At 43.1% G+C, this 20415-nt stretch overlaps 1 protein-coding gene across 4 annotated transcripts; it reads left to right on the forward strand.

Moving 5' to 3' along the window:
- Nucleotides 1-461: 461 nt before the first annotated feature.
- On the forward strand, nt 462-12337 carry SKIC8 (SKI8 subunit of superkiller complex). 4 transcript variants are annotated; one of them, XM_090028608.1, is made up of 11 exons: nt 462-524; nt 1302-1347; nt 1441-1468; nt 2347-2452; nt 3134-3306; nt 4571-4719; nt 5463-5556; nt 5885-5978; nt 8895-8987; nt 9997-10075; nt 11625-12337. In XM_090028608.1, the coding sequence occupies exons 2-11, from the start codon at nt 1336-1338 to the stop codon at nt 11712-11714; spliced, it is 918 nt and encodes a 305-aa protein (XP_089884734.1). In that variant the 5' UTR covers nt 462-524; nt 1302-1335; the 3' UTR covers nt 11715-12337. The 4 variants fall into 4 exon arrangements, with proteins under 4 accessions (XP_089884734.1, XP_089884732.1, XP_089884735.1 ...); XM_090028606.1 differs by lacking the exon at nt 462-524 and adding an exon at nt 542-727; XM_090028609.1 differs by lacking the exon at nt 462-524 and adding an exon at nt 863-923.
- The last annotated feature ends 8078 nt before the right edge of the window (nt 12338-20415 follow it).

Consider the following 20415-nt stretch of genomic DNA (forward strand, 5'->3'; position numbering starts at 1 on the left):
CAGGGAGGAGATAACTGCAAGTCATCTCCAGATAACCAGGCCCTTTTTGATGCACAACAGCTGTTCCAGAGACTCGGGGAGCAGCAGGTGCTGTCACTACTGTCTAGATTATCATTCTTTGGCTTCAGCACTGTTGAGGCATGTTTAGGAAGCCTGCCTGAACCAAGCGGGGCTCGGTAGGGCTTCTCCCATGCAGCTGTCTGCTAGCCAGGCACAGCCAGCCACTACAAGGAGGGCTTTCACGCTCTGCACACACGCTGAAGTAAGGAAGAAGGAGGAGGAAGCAGAAGCAGAAGCAAAGCATCACAAGGCAAGAGGGAGCGAGAGAACACCTCTGGGCACAGCCCTTGCTCGGGGGACGCATCACCGGCCTGCCCCGGACCTCAGCGCCAGCCTGGAAGGCACCGAACGGTCCCGCCCCAGCCGCGAACCAGCCAATAACGGGAGAGAGTGCTGCCTGGCCCATGACAACGAGCCCCTGATTGGCTGAAGCGGAGACCTGGAAACAACGTCAGCTCAGTCTGGTCAGTCTCCGAGGTGCAACCTGTCCCGGCCGCAGCCGCGCGGGGTGTCTCAGTCACTAGCAGGGCCGTCCCGGCATGGTGCCCAGGGAGGCAGAGAGGCTCGCCCATGCCCCCAGCCCCGCGCTGCCTGGCTGGGGAGAGCCCCGCCCCGCCCGGGGGACGCGGCTGAGCGCCCGCAGCCCGCGGCCTAGGGCCCGGCGAAGGTGCGGGCGGACCACGGGTCTCGTAGCCCTACTGGGCTCCGCTCTGTGCGGCGGGCGGGAAGGGCGCAAGGCGCCGCCAGGGGGCAGCCGGCCTCTCCCTCGATGAGCAGCCGGCCGCTCTAGCCGGTGTCTCCGTTGTAATATACGTCATCAGGAGGCGACCCGGTTGTTGCGACGCGCGCGGAGCGGCGCGGGGGTACAGAGACGAGCGACGGCGGTGGGCGGGAGCGGGGCGCGCGGGCTGCTCAGGTGGGTGCTACGGGACCTGCGGCGGTCCCTCGCGGTGCCAGGGTGCCCGCGCCGGGCTGGCTCTGCCGCGGTCCGCTGCGCACTCCTAACACCTGCCCGAGCGGGGCGGGGGGTGGTGCTGAGGGTCATAGAAGAGGAGACGGCGGCGGCGGAGCTGCCTCTGCCCTCAGTGCTGTGGAGCCTGGAGTGCGCGTCGGTGTGTTGGGGTCTCGGGCTGCCGCTCGGACACCCGCAGCTGGGACACTGCGCTCGCTACCTGGCGGGGCCCAGTGTTGTGGCCGCCCCCTTGACTCTCCTTTGCAAACGTCGCGTGTTTTGCTTCCAGAGCGTTTCTCGTCCTGGTGGACCTGCCCGAAGAAATGACTACCCAGGTAAAGGTGTAACTAACCCGACTCGCCTCTGGCTGGGGGTAGGGGGGCAGTGTTGACCTCTTGTATAACAGATGCTCTTCTTTCCCGTTTCAGTACAGCATTCTCTTCAAGCAAGAGCAAGGTAAGAGAGACCCATGGGCTTTTAGGCTGTCCGCTTTTCTTACATAAAATTCTGATTTCCCTGAGAATTGATGTAACCAAAGAAACTCATGTAATGTTGTGGGCGATGTTCTTGCCAAGTCCGGATTTTCAGTGGATTTAAAAAACTCTTTAGCAGTATTTAAACTGAAGTGATGGGATGTGGCTGTAATGATGGAGCATTAGCCTTCATTAACGTCAGTGAGTTTATATTTAGCCTCATGAAAACATTTTTCAAGCTGCCTTACTCTCTTCTTGCCTGGTTCAGGTACACTTACAAATCCATGTATTCCCAAGAAAAGTAAAGCCCATCCCGTTACCCACTTGGCTGATTACTGTAATCGTAGTGTTCTGTTCTGTGGTGCCATAGCATCTTTCTTCACAATCCTTTACTTTCCTGAGTAAGTTCTAACTGCAGAAAATGTCCTACTTCATTCCTGACAGCTTTTCAATGCTCTTATGGAGGTATTTATACTGACGGTTCATCTCGCAAGAAATTTAGAGCCAGTAAATAAATGCAGTGAATTACTTTCTCTCTTCTTTATTTCATCTTGAATCTAATTATTTTTAATCTCCTTTCTGTGGGTTTTGTTGCTTTATAAACTGCTTCTAGATATTGTCTAATATTGTGTTAGCAATTTTCCCACTCTTTTGTGGCCATAAAATATGTATATTCTTGGCATGCCATAATTTTAGGCTTAACCGTGAAACTACAACATCTATTGTCTGATTCAGGACACTGATATAGGTTTCTACTGCCTGAGGCAGGAAATAAAAACAAGCAACTATTGTGGATAAATATATCTGCTAGATTTGAAAAGGTAGTAGGTCTTTTTCCCTAACGTTAATGTTTTCTTTCAGCTCATGATGATGCCATCTGGTCAGTTGCATGGGGAAAGAATAAGAAAGATGGTTCTGAAACAGTAATCTCAGGCTCCTTAGATGATTTAGTGAAAGTCTGGAAATGGTAAGTGAGGTGTTCCATAAAATAAAAAAAACCCCAGTGTAGACTACCTTGCCAAACAGTATTTTTCCCCCTCCCTTATTCTCAAGAACACCAGTATTGGTGTACTGCAGGGCACCTCTATGATGGAGCTTAGTGCCATTCTGTTGTTTGAGCCTGTTTTCAGTGGTGCATTCTTAGTCAATAACTGACAGTATCTGATGTATGTTGAGAATTTGATTTTTTTCTAAAATGCTTAAGAATCAAAATATACTGGGATATTGTCCCTCATTAACAGGATGAATGACAAATCATGTTGTTTTAAAAAATCATTGACAAAATACCCTTGTCTTCGGAAGTTAAATAGAAGGAAGACCTAATGCAAAGGACTGCAAAAATAAGAATAACGCTTCCATTTTAAAGAGCTTCTTACAAGTCATTTATTATTTAGAGAAGTTTTCGCTGCATGAATTAACGCTTCATTGCAGCTACTTTTTTAAAAAGAGAACAATCTTTTTACTAAAATAGTGCTTGGAGGGGGATATGCCCCCTCTACCTCCCCCGTACTCTGTTATAGATTCTGAAAGCAGGTTGTGCTTAGCTGCCTGCCTTTGTCACTTGCAGGGAGGTATAGATTTTAAGTTGAAGGTGTGTTTGGTACCTGAAACTCCTCTTAACTAGTGTTTTATTTCCTTTTAACAAAAGGAACGATGAAAAATTAGATCTACAGTGGACTTTAGAGGGTCATCAACTGGGTGTGGTGTCCGTGGATATCAGCCACACTGGTTCCATTGCAGCATCCAGTTCCCTCGATGCTCATATTCGTCTTTGGGATTTAGAAACTGGCAAACAAATCAAGTCAATAGATGCTGGTCCTGGTAAGATCCCTCTGTTTATTTGGTAACCTGTAATTTCTGCAATGCATGTACTTTACATATAGTATACAATTAGTGAACACTACACATGATATAGTAGTTCTCTTTGTGAAACTGCAGCACCATGTACATTATTTGATGGCAGCTACTCTGTTGATTTAAGGTAAACTGATACAGAACTATTTTAAACTAAGTCCATTCATGAGAGATTGCACTGATATGTCAGTCTTTTTAAAAGTTGATTGTAGTTAAATTAGCATAATTTACAGAGGCAGGCAAGGTTTCTATCTAATCTTGTTTGTGTTACTTGCATGCTACGTCATTGAAAGGTCAGTTAGTGGTAAAGTGACTCATTTAGGGTGTAGGGAGAAGTGCAGTTCTCCACTGTAACTGAGAACGCTTTGCAGGAAGCGTTCTGAGTTGCAACAATTTCTTGGAACAAACAGAAGTTCGCTGTTGGCTCGCGGAGGGGAGGGAAATCTAGCCGCTGGTTGCAACATGCAGCCAGTTTTCCTCTAGGAACAGCCCCTGTGCCTTGCTAGGCTGCAAAGTTTTCAATGGGAATGGGAGTGGAAGGAGCTTATTCTAGGGGTTCCCCAGCCAGCACTAGAGGGTAGGGTAGGGGAATTGGAGCCCCACACCTTAGGTGGGGAGGCAAGGGGACTCCAGTGTACCTCCAGCAGGGGCTGAATACCCCCCAGTGTGAATTCCCTCTGCCTCTTTTCTCCCCTGCTTCCCATTCTGAAAACAGCTTGAGGCTGGCAGGCAGCACAGACAGAAGTTACAGAAGACTGTTTTGAAATGTCTTCATCTGACCCCTCATGCTGAGGGGTCATGTTTTCACCCAATTGGCCATTTCTTTTAAGCTGTCTGTAGCCATGCACTTGTTTGGTCACAGCTACAGACTGCTTTCTGTGGCCAGATTGGGTGAAAATTGTCACTTCTGTCTGTGCCCTTAGTTGAGGATGCATAAAGTGAAGTAAAAGTCAGTTTGCTGTTTCATATATGTATGAATCCAAGTGTTAATCAGAATGTGGCAATAGAAGAATGACCATTTAAACCCAGTGATGCACATTAAGACTATTGATGTGCTGCTAGTGTAGTGCATCCTCCTTCTACACACTTGATCTTACTGGAAAATTGCAATATAACTCTTCTCAAACAAATTATATTTGGCCCAATATGTGAATAATCCTACAAATAAATATTATTGGCTAAGAAATATATTATATACTGTATTAAGTATTCTCTTTCTCTCTCAATACAGTTGATGCCTGGTCCTTGGCTTTTTCACCAGACTCCCAATATCTTGCAACAGGAAGTCATGTGGGAAAAGTAAATATTTTTGGTGTTGAGACTGGAAAAAAAGAATACTCCCTGGACACTAGAGGAAAATTCATCCTTAGCATTGCATATGTAAGAGACTTTAATTAATATTCTCTTATTATAATATCATCAGTGCATTCTAGTGTAAATCAGACTTTCAGATTCTGTATTAGCCATTTTAACAAGAACTTAAAAAAAATAAAGACTTCCTTCTAAACATTTAATCACTAATTTCCTATACTGAACATTGCACCTATATTTGTAACCTTCATTGACCTTTCCTCTATGCATGCTGATATTTGCTATAGTAGATCCTCTGCTGAAATTTATCCAATGTTGTGGCAATGCTTTATGGAAACATACACTTCAGTATATTTGCACTTCAAGCAAAGACACCAAAATGATTAGATTACACCTTAAATCTGAGTCCCCATAAATTTCATAAGATAAATGAGTTCTCCAAAGGGACAGAGAAATCTGAAATTCAAATAAAACACAACCCCACAGTCCCTTTTTAAAATAAATGTTTGCAATAGAAAGCCCCTCATTACTAAAGTAAACTGGAATGAATAATGCACCTAGGGTAGGAATAATCATACTTTTAAGTGCTTTAATTTCAAGCTGTATGATGATCTTTAACATCAGGAGAATGAAATGCCTGAAGAATAAAATTCCTGTTATGCACAAAAGTAAGATCCATTTGAAAACTAGAGTCCATACTGTTAAATATCTTGCCTTGCAGGCTGTCTTTGATCTGTTTCTCTTCTCCACTCTTCCAATATAAAATGTTAATATGATTATTTGTTAAATGTATAATGTGTATATTGTTACAGAGCCCAGATGGAAAATATTTAGCGAGTGGAGCAATAGATGGCATTATCAATATTTTTGATATTGCGACTGGAAAACTTCTGCACACGCTAGAAGGTAAATGCTTTGGAATGTTTGTAAGCTGCAAGTTATAGATCCAATCTTGATTAAAGCATTAGTTATGAAATGCTTGATCACTGTGTAATGAACTGAAATGTCAAGCTAATTTTATTCCTGTCTTGGTTATTCATGTACAAGGTTACCCCAATAGCTCTGTTTCCAAACCAGTGTCCTTTTATAGATCTATTCTGATTGAAGCACTGTCCCTTTATTTGTCAATGTCACTGTCTAATAGTTAAAGTGTGCATAAATCCAGTTGTTAATCTCAGCATGTGTATAGGTGACAGAGTAGTTACCAACTGACTATGCCGATTCTCAATTTCAGGCCATGCAATGCCCATTCGCTCACTGACATTTTCTCCAGATTCCCAGCTACTTGTCACAGCTTCAGATGATGGATATATCAAAATTTATGATGTGTAAGTTATCATTTCACAAGATGCGCCTGATGGAAAAATTAATATTCTAAGACATTTTTTTTGAACTTTTAACATTTTGGAGGGTCTCTTCTTTTTAGCTTAGTAGTTACAGATGCATTGTTTTATACTTAATAAAGCATCAACTGAGTTACCTTCTTTAAAAAGGTGCAATGGTACATGGCAGACGTGGCTTGAAAACTGACGGCTTCTATATATATTTAGATGTGTGTGTGCACCAGCCTTCAGCTTGCTCTTGTCTCGACTCTTGAGGTTTCCACTGCATGTTTAAGATGTTCTGTTTCATTCGCAATGTTTGCCCTTTATGCTCCAGTGACACTTGGTCTCTTTTATGCTGCCCTCCCGTTCAGTGATCTGTTGCTCTCCTGACTCATCTTATCTGGGCTCTCTCTTCTCATCTCTCCTCCTAGTGAAATTCCTTTCCAAATCACTATGCTCTGATCTTATAGCTAAGTCGAGATTTATGCTTTAATCCTCACTGCCTTTTGCCTAGACATCGTGATTCTGCCACCTGCAGAAGGAGAGGCTCGGTCTTGAATTACAGTGACCTCGGTCACAGAAATCTGTAGACAATAAGGTACATTCCTTAGTTTCATAGTTGGTAGGGTTGGAAGGGACCTGAGCAGATCATAAAGTCTGACCCCCTGCCACGGCAGGAAAGAGTACTGGGGTCAAATGACCCCGGCAAGGTGTTTGTCTAGCCTCCTCTTAAAGACCCCCAGAGTAAGAGCCAGCACCACTTCTCTTGGAAGTTGGTTCCAGATCCTAGCCTCCCTGACAGTGAAGTAGCGCCGCCTGATGTCTAGCTTGAATTTACCGTCTGGCAGCTTGTGACTGTTATTTCTAGTCACTCCTGGTAGTGCATGGGGGAACAGGGACTCCCCCAATGCCTGCTGGTCCCCTCTGACTAGTTTGTAACAGTCCACTAGATCCCCCCTCAGCCTTCTCTTGTGGAGGCTGAACAGGTTCAGGTCCCATAGCTTGTCCTTGTAGGGCCTGCTCTGCTGCCCCCTGATCATGCAAGTGGCCCTCCTCTGGACCCTCTCCATGTTGTCCACATCCCTCTTGAAGTGCGGTGCCTAGAACTGGGCACAGTATGCCAGCTGCGGCCTGACCAGTGCTGCATAGAGGGGGAGGATCACCTCCTTGGACCTGCTTGAGATGCATCTGTGGATGCATGACAAGGTGTGGTTGGCCTTCCTGACTGCCTCCCCACATTGCCGGCCCATGTTCATGTTGGCATCCATGATGACTCCAAGATCCTTTTGAGAGACAGTGTTAAGGCCTTCCGAAAGTCCAGGAAGACTGTGTCCACTGCTACCCCTGCATCTAAGGATTTGGTGACCTGGTTGTAGAAGGCCACCAGGTTGGTTTGACAGGACCTGACTGTAATGAACCCATGTTGGTTGCCCCTAAGCATAATCTCGCCTGCTGGCGCCTCGTGGACATGTGCCAGAATAATTCTCTCAAAAACCTTGCCAAGGATTGAGGTAAGACTAACTGGCCTATAGTTTCCTGGGTCCTCCTTCCTCCCCTTTTTGAAGATGAGAACCATGTTGGCCCTCTTCCAGTCCTCTGGCACCACACCAGAGTACCACGAGTGCTCGTAAAGCTGTGCTGGGGTTCTGCAATGACCTCTGCCAATTCCCTCAGCACTCTGGGGTGGAGATCATCCGGACCAGCTGATTTAAATACGTCCAGTCCCTCCAGAAGTTCCTGACTAGATCCTCACTGACACTAGGCCTGGGTGCACCTCCCCTGGGACCTGAGGGGTGCCCAGAGAGGGGGCTGATCCGGTCCCTGCTCAGGAAAATGGAGGCAAAGAAGTCGTTAAATAGGTTAGCTTTGTCGTCTGGTGTGATGACCAAATTTCCTAGCGTGTTCTGCAGGGGTCGCATGTTACCCGGAACCTTCTTTTTGCCCCCTGTGTATTTAAAAAAGGACTTCTTGTTGTCCTTGATCCGGATAGCTAGTCCCAGTTCCATCTTCTTGGCCTTCCTGACTGCCCCCCTGCATCCCCGAGCAACCGCAGTATAGTCCTCCCTGGTGATGGCCCCTCCCTTCCATTGGGTGTATGCCTCCCTTTTAGCTAGAAGACATTCCCAGATGCTTTTGGTGAGCCATGGGGGCTTTTGCGCCCTCCTGCTCCATTTGATCCGTGTTGGGATTACCTCCCTTTGGGCTTGGAGGATCATCTCCTTAAGGAGCGACCACTCTTCTTGGACACCTAGCTCCCCTCCCCTCTGGGACCTCAGTGCTTCCCTGACTATTCTCCTTAGCTCATTCAAGTCTGCCCTCCTGAAATCTAGGGCTGCTGCCTTGCTGCAGGCCTTTGCCACCTTGCGCTGGATGGTGAATTCCAGCAGGCGATGATCGCTGTCGCCCAGGTGGCCGAGCACCCGCAGCCAGCACCAGGCCCAACAAGGTACTGTACCTTAACAGATGGGCTGCATATTGAATCAACTTTTGAATAGCTTTTGAATAATTTTACAGAAAAATAGCAAAAGCAAGTGTTTAAAAGTGTTTACCTGTTCTAACTAAACATTTTTTCCCAGATCAGTCTTTTGTCTGAGTTGCAATCTCTACTAGACTTTAAGAAAATGCGGATACCCCTGTAGGGATGATGAAAATAAGATGGCAGTTGAAGACCAAAGTGCTTCACAGATCTTCTCCAGCAACCTAATTCATAGTTTTAGATGGGATCCATTGTATACAACCTGTTATTCAATTGAGATGAACAATTGCACGTTATGAACTCTTGTTGGAAAAAAAATAACAGCTGTTATAGGCTGCACTAAATGCAACCTAGTAGTTACTCACTCTTCTCTGGGACTTGCAAACTGAAGTTTAATATACTTTCATTAAGTGACTGCTAAATCTAAACTCATTCTCCCACAGGCAACATGCAAACTTGGCAGGGACTCTAAGTGGTCATGGATCCTGGGTATTAAATGTGGCATTTTGTCCTGATGATACCCATTTCGTTTCCAGGTATTTCTTGTTTTTAGACTTTTTGGAAAGAAAGGTAATCTTTCATTTATAATGTAAACAGATCACAGAATAAATGTGTTTAGAAAAACAAAACAAAACAACCCCCCCAAAACAAACAAACCCCAAAACATTGGAATTGCATGTACGCTGACTGGAAAAGCCATTTTAAATTATTAGAGGGGAGACTGATATTACTTTGACAAGTACCTTATATCATCCCACTGAAGTCAGCAAGAGCTGGGTTTTTTGGGTGGTGTGGGTTTTTTTTGTTTGAAATACTTCTGAAAGTAAGGAAAGATACTGCACTCTTACTACATTAAACTAGGAAGTAAATAGCAAAATCTAGTAGACTGTAAACATACTGCATTTGTTTCAGGATAAACCATTTTATCCCAGGACAAAGTGCAGTTGTTCAAACCAATATTCGTATCTGTTCCAGGATAAATCCTAAAACGATTCATGGGATAAGACGTACTAACAGTTTATCCAGGGGCATTGCAAAATGTGTCTGGTTATTCCAGGATTGCATTATTTAATCAGTGGCAGGAAAGTGGTAGTGCATTCAGTTGCTGACTAAACCCTGATATAAAACCTTAGCCAGGGACATAAAGGCATGAATGCTCGAAGTGTATTGACAACTTAATTTGACAGTTGTAGCCTAGTTTATAATCTGATGCTTTATGTCATTGTACTATAGTAAATCATAAATCTAATGAAGACTTAAAAACATTCTTCAGAACAAGAATTTGTTGAATCTGATTGATGCAAGTTGACTAAGAAAACTTCAGACTGTGCTCGCTGCGCTTCAAATTCTCCTTCATTTACTATGTTCATATAACAATAACTGAACATTGGTTTAAGAAATGCAATTTCTAGAGTTTGGTAAAGATCTACATGTTATGTTGCTTTTCCCCAAATTCAGTAGTTCTTTATACAGTGGTATGAGCTCTTTGGGCTGTTGATTTTTATATTGGTACTAATTTACGTATTGATTAACAATATTTTCCAGTTCATCTGACAAAAGTGTAAAAGTTTGGGATGCTGGAACAAGGACCTGTGTTCACACTTTCTTTGACCATCAGGATCAGGTATATTAAGAATGAATAATTGTGAATTGTGTGCATTCTTGCCTCATGCCTTAAGTTGTACTAATAGAAGACCTTATACTTTTAGGTTTTGATTTTAGTGGGGATAGGTTATTGGTTTATCTTTAAAGGTGGTGCCATGGTATTTTACAGCTGAAAATGTATTTACAATATTTGAAAAATTAATATCCTAAAAATATTAACTTTTTAAAACTTTGGCTGATCTCTTTCTGTATAATCCTTTGTACAGCCACAAGCAAAAGACAGTTACAAAAAGCAAAATGGATTCTCATCAGTCTATTATATCAAAAGATCTTTGTACACACACTTTGTAGTGCACAGAGCACATGTCCTTTATATATTTTTTCCAAATATATGTGTTAAGAACAGGCCTGAAAGCTGGTTTAGTGGCTTTTCCCTATTAAATATCAAGATTATTGGTTCTTTAAAAGACTTGAATCTGAGTACTCTGTAGTGGGTAGCTAGCTTTCAGCAGGGGAGAGGAAGAAGTAGTTGAGTCTTTACCAAGCTAGTTTTTTCCTGTCAAATTTTTTTGAACATAGATGTTGACAAACAGAGCCAGAAGTGTGGAGTTTTCATTTGTTTTTTGTTTTTGTTTTTTCTCCTGCATGCTAGCTATATTTTATTCTCTTGATACTCCTGAGCTGTTCATTCTTCTTGTTCTCCAGTTAACCATAATGTTTTTGATGACTTACAGTAAAATGAGATTTGGATTTTTGAAGATGAAGTAAATTGTTCTGTCTTTGAGAGCCTGTAGATCTCTTGTCTTTGGCAGCTGACATGCACACTAATGACTCCTAGGAAGTGGGTGGTGAGGAGTAACAGTGCACATGAAGAAAACTTCCGCAAACAAACAGTTGTAGACTGTCTATTGCCCTTTTTGGCAACAACAAGCTAATGAGCTGTTTTTGTATTTCTTTTACAAGATGTTCTCAGTAGTTTGTTCAGATGTTTGACCCTGTTAAGTCTCCCAGGTTCAAAATGGTTCTGAAGTCCTGTAAGATAGACCTCTAGGTTACATGGTGGTACAGGCAGCCATTCTTGTCTGGTGCACTCCTGCATACCTTCCAGCCTTGCATTTTTTAGGCTTTTCCCTTTCTGAAATGAAAATGGCTTTCCTTTTAAAGGAAATTCCTCTTGCTTAGACTTGCTCATGTAGCTTTTTACTCCATCTATTCAATTAAATCAAGTCCAGTTGCATTGGATGGTGTACAAGGATGATTATTGGTTTGACAGGATTTGAATGGTAGTCACTGACGAGAATACCAGTGAAAATGTAAAGATGACTAATGCATAAGGACCTTATCAGACAAGTAGATAGCAGTGTCCTATTTCAACAGCTAAAGGGTAAATGAGTGACATAAGAGGGGATTAACTTTGCATTAAGAACAGTGGAAAGAATGACCTTTAGTAAATACCATCCACATTTCTTGTGTTCAGCAAACTTATGGACCACAAAGAATATGAAGAAATAATGTCCGATCTTGTTATCCGCTGTCATGAGCTATTGTTTATATATTTGTATTGGCAGGTCTGGGGCGTGAAATACAATGGAAATGGTTCCAAAATCGTATCTGTTGGAGATGATCAAGAAATCCATATATATGACTGTCCAATTTAAATACCCTGAAGCAATCCCGCTGGCCAACTGTAATCTACAGGTTTTCAGAAATACTGATTGCACTTCTTGTGTTGCCACTTAAAAAATGCTTCTTATTTTGTTAATGTGATAACAACATTTTCATAACGCTTTTCTGAATCTTGGACTCTGACATCAACAGAAAAATCAAAATACTCATACCACTTATATGTATTTTTGTCTTAGGTTTGGCATGAAAGAATTTAAATTTTTAAATGAAATAACTGTTGTAGCTACAAAATACTTTGTCTCAAATGCAGACACTGGAACAGTATGTATTTGGAAATATATACTTGTGTGTAGTATCTGCTCACTTAAGCTACCTGCATATCTTTTTTTTTTTTTCCCTCTGAACTATATAAATAGATTTGAGTCTGAAATTGTTGACTAGCTCTAGCTAAAGCTAATTTAGGAAACGTTTCTGAATCTTAGACCATGTACACATGTCAGCCACTCCCCCTGCTACTGTTAAATATTTGTCTTTATGTGAACAGTTAACAGCTGTTTTAGCAATTGTGCTAAGGCATGTGGTTCACCAGTCAGGGCCTAGTCTAAATTTTTCATTTGATTTTTGTTCCCCCCCCCCAATAAAGTTAATATACTTACTTCTAGTGAAGAAATATATAAACTGCATTTTTAAAAAAAAAATACTGTTTCTTAGTATGGTTTTGTAACGTGTTACCACGCAACAGAGAGGTTACTGTGGAAAAATCCTGCTGAATGCAGGGCGGGAGCTGCTTAATGTCTGAGATGTCTTTTCATTATGAATGTTCTACAGTGTTGTATATGTGCTGCATGCACCTTACCAGCTGTACCCATGTGACATTAGTATCCCCTGCCACTCCTTGTGCTTCACAGAGGCCATAAAAGAAAGTACTGCACCTTTGGCATGGACTTGTAGCTGTGCAGGACCTTGAGGAAGAGTACTGAAGACTGGACTGAGAAATGTGCATATGGACAACAGGGTGTGAAGATCTCAAATTACTGAAAGGTAAATAAGCTACACCCTGATGGTCTGCATGTTTCAGTTCATGATCTGTGGGTGACTGCAAAGCAGTAACCAGTTACAGGAGAACAGCAGTTCACACATCACTTTGAATGGAGGCTTCAGTCTGCAGGCTTTAGAAACTTCATTGTACTTTTACCATTATGAGAATAGAGCTCCAGGTGGCTGCTTTTAAAAAATCTGAGATGGATAAACACTGCTGATGCTGCCTGTGTTAATGTGACAGGTGGCATCATGCAGGGCTGCATGCCCAAGATGGAGAGTTGTTAGGATGGCAAAACCTAGGTACTAACTGCAGGACCAGGGTGGATAGTCAGCAACCTGTCTTGAGGCAAGGAGCCAGAGATGTGGCTCTAGTGACCTCAAATATGTCTGCAGGATTGTTTTCTGGGTGTTCACTCTTGGACCAAAGTTCTAGATTCTAAATCATATATATTGAAAAGCCACGGAAAACTTGCAGACTATTACTTTTTCAGTAGTCTGTCACTTAAATAAAGGTAAGCCAAAGCAGTTTTCCCTGATGCGTGGCTCTAATTGCAAATGCATTGGTGGGTTAGTATCCTCAGGTAGTGATTTGACCCATTACTAATGGGTAATTCCTGTGTGGTGTATGATGGGTATGTTGAAATAAGGCAGCTTGAAGGCTGAGAGACCTGAACTAGTCCCTTAATGCCATGAGTGGGGTAATAGCGGCTAGTATCACCATCCTGAATTCCAGTCTACTTGCAGGCAAGCTTCCAGATGGAAAATGAGTTACTGCTGCTTTTTTTTTTTTTTTTTCTCTACTAGGGATTGTATGGTAGCTACTCTAGAAACATCTTCTCTGGTACCAATGGGGAACGTCTTCTATGTTAGTGATGACAGGATCACTAGGACTTAAGTAATAGTTCATGAGAGAACCCTGAAGAGGGATGGGAATGGGGAAAATGGCTGGGAACAAGCCCTGGCTGAAACAGCCTAAGGGATTTCACAGCTGGAAATGAAATGTAATAGTCTGTGGTAACACAAGAGCATCCAGGCCTGAAGTCAGCCTGGTAATTCCTGAAGGGAAGTAATCAATTCTGGGACTTCACAAGTTGGTTCTAGTGAATTACATTTGCCTGTGGCAACACAGTCTTCTCAAAAGCAGCTCACATTATTAGTGGTAGAAGAAACCCCCCCCCCACCACCACCATGTGATCCAACTTGCAGAGCAATTGCTCTTTCAGTGTTTCCCTTTTAGATGAACAAATACAGAAGAAGGCATTTCACACTGGAATGTGCAGGTGCAAAGAGCAGTTTCTCTCTTAGTGCTGAACAGTTCCACCTCCCGTAAGGTCAAATTCTGTGCAGTCAGTCTACATGTTGCCAGAAGCCAGATCCTTGCTTTTGGGTAATTCACGTGTGCTGCAGCATGAAAAACACTGTCTCCATCAAGCAGAAGGCTACAATGGTGGTGTTTAGAGCTGGCTTTTAGGAGGAGAAATTGTGCAAAACTGAATTAAAAAAATCAAACCTGTTTCATTTATCTTTAGGGCCATGGTAACTTTTCAAGTTTCTCAAAAATAAACTGACCATTTCCACATGGAATTGAAGGGATCTCCTAGATGTGGTGCTCTCTGTAAGCTAAAACAGGGTCAAATTCATTCAGCCCCAGGGGCTGGATGAGTTCCATTGCCTTGTAAGCCAGATCCACCATGTGTCCTGGAGCAGCCAGGGTGGGCATTGTGCAATATTGCCCTGGTCCCACTACTCTGGGGGTGCAGTGTACACAGCTGTCATGTGCAGCGCAGCTCCAGAGCTGCAGTGGCCACTCCAGGGTTATCATGCAGCATGTGGCAGCCACTCCATTGTTCCAGGATATGTGCTGGAGCATGTGCTGTATGTGATACAGCCCCAGAGTGCCGCTGCCTCCACAACCTAGGGGTAGCACTAGAGGCCAGAACTGCCGTTAGTTCGGATAAGAGTCATGTCATAACCTTGTTCCATACTAGGCACCTATACACATGCTCTGATGCGTTTTGATTAGAACACATCAGAGCAGATGCTATTAATCAAGTCAGCTGGAGCATTTTAGTCAGAATGCTCCCACATGCTGCAGCATCTCGTGTATTCAGCATCCCCACGTTTTAAAATGGCAGTGGGGATGCTTTAACTAAAGCTCATCAAGCAAGTTTTAGTTAAAGCACCCCCACTGCCATCTTGAAACAGGACCCTGAATATGTGAGATGCTGCAGGTGCAACTTCGGAGCGGGAACTGGGCTTATTTAGTCTGCAGAAGCAGAAGGCTGAGGGGGGATTTGGTAGCAGCCTTCAAATACCGGAAGGGTGGTTACAAAGAGGATGGAGTAAGGACCAGTGGTCTCCAACCTTTGTTGTCTGTGGGGAGGTCGGGTGCTGCACTAGGCTGTTCTACTGGGCCTGGCCTATGCTGTGCTTCAGGGGGAGCGGGGGCTGGGGGTGCTACAGCCCCTCTCCGTGGCTTCATGCAGTGGTGCTGTCTGGCTTAAGCACAGCCTGGCCAGGAGCAGCCTGGTGGGAACAGCCTACAGCCCATCCTGTTGGGAGATCTGGGGGCACGTGCCCCCCATGCCCTCCCAGGCTGTGTGATTCCCCCTCCCTCTACCCCCTGGATGAACTCCTTGTGGCTCTTCCCCCTGCTGGCTATGCAGGGCCTGCCCCTGCTCCAGCCCTGCTACCTACCTCAAAAGCTGCAGCTGTCAGTGCTGCCCTGGGTTTGGGTGGGAGGGCACATGTGTGGCAGAGATGGCTCCTGCTGCAAGCTGGGCTTTGTGCCCTAAGCCCTGCTGCATGTGGCACCCCAGCCTCTGCCCCTTCCCTCCCTGACTTGCTGGGCTGGGGAAGGCGTGCGCATTCATGCATGCATGTGCTCAACCCCAACCCAGGATGGACCTCAAGAGGCTCTGGGATTTACCAGCTGATCACAATGGACTACTTAGTGCCCACCGAGTTCCTGTTCTCAGTGACTGCAGATGACAGAACAAGGAGCAATGGTCTTAAATTGCAACAAGAGCAGCTTAGGTTGGATACTAGGAAAAACTTCCTCACTAGGAGGGTGGTGAAGAACTGGAATGGGTTATCTAGAGAGATGTTGGAATCTCCATCCTTGAAGGTAATTTTAAGGCCAAGCTGGACAAAACCCTGGTGGGGATGATCCTGCTTTGGGCAGGGGTTTGGATTAGATGATCTTCTGAGGTCCCTTCCAACCGCAACTTCCTGATTCTAATTAAAAAGCTCCCCACCCCACCTCAGAGCATGTGTAAAATGCCCCTTAAGGCATTTTAAATCTTATCATAGATTCATAGATTCTAGCGTCAGAAGGGACCACAGCGGGCCATCTAGTTTGACCCCCTGCCCCTGGCAGGCAAGAAAAGGGTCACCAAACCTTATGTTTAAGCCTCTACTTAAATAATTTTGAAACTTAAGAGAAATTTTCTTACATCTTTTACATTGAAATAGAGTACAGCCTCCATACCAGGCTGATACTACCTGTACCAGTATCAACTAAATTTCACAGTACGCTGCTGCTGTCTTGCATGTAATTGGATTTCAGTTCCAGAATGATGGTTTTACCAAAATTTAATACTGCAATTTGGTAAGGTGGGAGAAAATCCTTCCATCATTTTTCTTCTTTCAACTGGCTTACCACCACCCTCTACCACTTAAGCCCCTACTTCTAGCCTTAGTGAATAACAAGGTATAGATTTTTAAAGCACACTGTATTCAGAGTAGCTTGCCCACTAGCCCTTGTGTCACCTTTTTAAACTAACATACCAGGATGCCCCAGCAAGTACAGGAATGAAAAGTATTTTGATTAACAACAAAAATCTTGCTTCAGACTAGCAAAGATCAAGAACTTGCAAAAGTAATAACACTCACTGAATAATTGTAACATTCCAAGACACTAAAGGTCAGTTCTTAATAGAATATCAAGTCTTTCTGAGTTGAAACTGGAAAAAGGTCCCTTTTCCTATGCTGAATCATTGTCGTATTTCCATAGGAAATAGAACGGAAGTAGGGAGGCTATACTAGACAGATTACACTTTGTAAAAGGAGTTGCCTTTTCAGACCCAGCTTGGATATGGCCCAGGCTTTTATACAACACAGTCTAGATTTTAGTGCTTCTTGTTCCTTCTCAGGGTCTTGCCAGAATTACTACAATTTGCTATATAAATTCCATTATATATGGCTGCACATTAAGAAGTGGCACTAGTGAAAATAACGTTTAAATTTAGTTCTAGCCCCTCCCAGTTTATGCATTTTCAAACTATGTACCTGTCTGAAAAATACAGTATGTATGTATGTAGCAAACTATTAGAATTGGAAAAAGTTTATTTGCAGGAAACAACCACTAGGGCTGTGTAAAATGGCAGCATTCCATTTTGGTGGAAGTGTTCCATTTCCAATTTTGTTTAAACTCAAAACAGTTTTACCATTTCAATCTTTTGCCCATAGGATACACTGGGGAAGGTCAAAATAGCCTATAACTGTCATTTCTGGCTTGGTTTGGATGAAACTTGCAGGGATGGTAGCCCCTTCTGACAGCATGAAGCCTGCCAGGTTTGGAGGAGATAAGTACAGGGGGCTTGGGGAAACTGCACCCCAAAATCTTGAAAGCAAAACTCATGTCATGTGTGTGTGTTAAGCCACAGCAGGGTCAAAACTGCAGGCACGCTAGCCCCTGCTGAGGCCACAAAGCCTGCCAAGTTTCAAGGAGATAGATAGGACAGGTTCAGGGGAAACTGCACCTCAAGCTGTGGACAGGTAAAACTTGCAACATGGATGCTTGTACAACTGAGTGTGTCTGGCTTGGGGCAGAGGAGGTTGAGAACTACAGGTCTGTTAGGTCTTGCTGCAGCCATAATGTTGGCTACAAAGGACCAACTTACAGGATCAAAATTCTAGTTTTGCATCCATCTAATAAAGTCAGATCATAAACCTTGGGGCTGATTTGCTCAAATACACATGCACGCATGCACACACACTAGCTAGCTATGAATACTAAGCACCAGTGTTGAGATATACCCATCCCCAATCACTGCAGTCTGCTGTCAATGGCCAGTCAAAGCTTCTTTCAGTGCAATGTTGCTTTAGAAGGGGGTTGCTGGCTGGTCCTGGCTGGACAAGCAGTGTGCTGGTCAGGTCAAGGAGGGTGCCATTGGGGGTCATTCTTCACTGCCTTTTATCCCTCTCTGGCAGACTTTGGTGACTCCCCAATTCTCAGGCTTACCCAATGCAGGGATCATTAACTTCCTGGGACATCCCCCTTGGTGGCTGCTGGATGGGAGCCATCAGCCCCAGGAGTCGCATCCATAAGTACATGGAGTCTCACAAGTCTGTTGATAAATTTTGATTAATTCACTGCTGTAATAGGGCTCTGGGAGCAGTTGATCAGCAGGTACTCAAGAGTCAGTCTCCAGCATTCATTAGTTCATACAGGGGCTTCTGTAGCTTTAAGAGTGAAGTTTCAAGGAGTTCCTGGCTCTATTCTTTTCTCACCTTAGTTTGTGATGTCCTAGGTGTTAATCCTTGTGCATCAACTCATTATCATAGCTAGCTCCTGTGTTACACAATCCATCATGATTCACTTAGGGCCCAGCTCAATGCAGGGAGGCATATCCACTATTTCTTTACTGTGAATCCCCTGTCCCTCACCAATTCAACCAAGTGTTAGTGTAACACTATGGTACACTTAAAGTACTACATGTTCAGGTAGGTTTTTCTTAGATGCCTACAACTACAAATAGAAACTCTTGTATCCTAGCATAGCCAAACAGTCTGAAATGTATAGAACCTTGTTCTGAATTACAGTTGCTTTGAGGCAAGATTTCTTCTTAAGACATGACAATCCCAATTTTGATTTAGTGTCTCACAGTAAACTTTGAAGCCTACCTTTCAAACTTCTTGAAGTTTGCAGTGAGAAAGGACACAGAATTTATAATAGGCAACCTCCAATAAACAGAGACTAGAGGATCTAAGAGAAACAGAGTAAGATTTACAGGTTGTGGAAGAGCTTGTTAAAACTTCATACTGAAGAAAGAAACCTAGGAGTGTATTACTGCAACTAGAGTACTTTCCCCCTTTAAGCACAAGTGGCAAAATAAGTTTGAGTGTAAGCTCACAGGGGATCAAGAGCAAAGTTTCCCAACTAGGTATCTAAACTCCCTTGTAGAAGTAGTTTAAAGGAGCTGGTAGATCTGGTATTTCCAAATCTACGGCAAGTACCAGAAGCACTGGAGTTGCAAAAAACAGGTTTGAACATTTTTCCCCCCCTTCCACCAATTTAAAAAAGGTAAAAAAAAGTGCAGCAGCAGTTAGTTAGTTTGGACTGCTGAGAAAGTGATAGAATTTGTTGAATTCCCATTGTAAAAACCTTTAACTAACAAAGAGACCAGCTATTATATTTCAAGGGTCAGGAAGTATTGCCATGGGTAGCTCATTACTGCATAAGATCAATAAAATTACAGCTGTAATGCATAAGCAACATCTCACTTTTGCCTATTAAGAACTTAATAGAACCAAAAGCAAAAAAAAGTTCCCCAAAAAGGTGGAATCTCTTCATGCATGTTTGTGTTTCCTGTAAAGCATTTCACAACTGCTCCAAGTATTACATTAAGTAGGTAAACAAACACATTGCTGTGTGAAGTTTGATGCATCTGAACCTTAAGACTGCTGCACCCAGGAGCTTTCTACAGCTCTTCCCATCTAGAAGTTTCCCAATTTACTTACTGATCCAGAAATTAAGAGGTTGCTTTTGCCCTCTGCACAGAATAGGGGTGGCTAATGCAGCTTCAGAAGAACTGAATACATTCTTTTGCTCTCTGTTCCTTATTTAGTTTCCTTCAGCTGTTATCCTTAGAGTCATTATTGCTGCTTGAGAATTGAACAGCTTTTAAAAAGTAGTATGCATCTTGCAGCTAGATGGGTTAGGAAGTCTGCCACCCCAGTACAGAACATGACACAGCTATTACCTCCAAATGTAAAACTGCATTGTGCTATTTAAATGGTAGTGCGGAAGCATCACTTTAAAAAACAAAAATGAGGTACAGAGCCCAACTGTCCTTTGGAAAGGTGTCCAATTTCTACTTCAAGTAGAAGTCTGTTACAGAACATGAGAGAAAATTGGAGTGTAGGAGAAGAATATTCATCTTACTATAAAATTGGCATAAACAAAAACAGCACATTTCAAATTCTAAAACAAATGGATGGAGATAAGGGCATTCCACACTAGTTTGATCATCAAAGATTAGATATGTATTCAGAGGACACATTATTTGACAGCAGGTGAGAACTTAGCCTGTACCAATGTAAGTTTTGGATAAGGTATGAATTTCGCTTAAGAGCTTGAACTCTACTGCTTGCTCCAATTAAAACAAAAAAAACAAAACAAAAACAAAAAACACAAACACACACACAACATTTTTTGATTTGGCTTCTGATTTTGGAAAGGAGTAAGCTAAACTAGGCCATTTATCAGAAACAGGTCCATACTGAGAGATAAGTCAGATAACAAGCATCTCAGGTAGATAAAGCATGGTACTGAAGAACTTAAATACAAGTACTATAGAATTAATATGACAAACTCCTATTTTATATGGCAAGACATATAAATCATGCTGTTGCACATGGGAACCTGCATGAATTATTTACTAAAGCAACAGTATCTGTTCAATCCAT

This window comes from Crocodylus siamensis, chromosome 15 (genome assembly GCF_052110815.1).
Source record: "Crocodylus siamensis isolate JL-2025a chromosome 15, ASM5211081v1, whole genome shotgun sequence".
Taxonomy (NCBI): domain Eukaryota; kingdom Metazoa; phylum Chordata; order Crocodylia; family Crocodylidae; genus Crocodylus; species Crocodylus siamensis.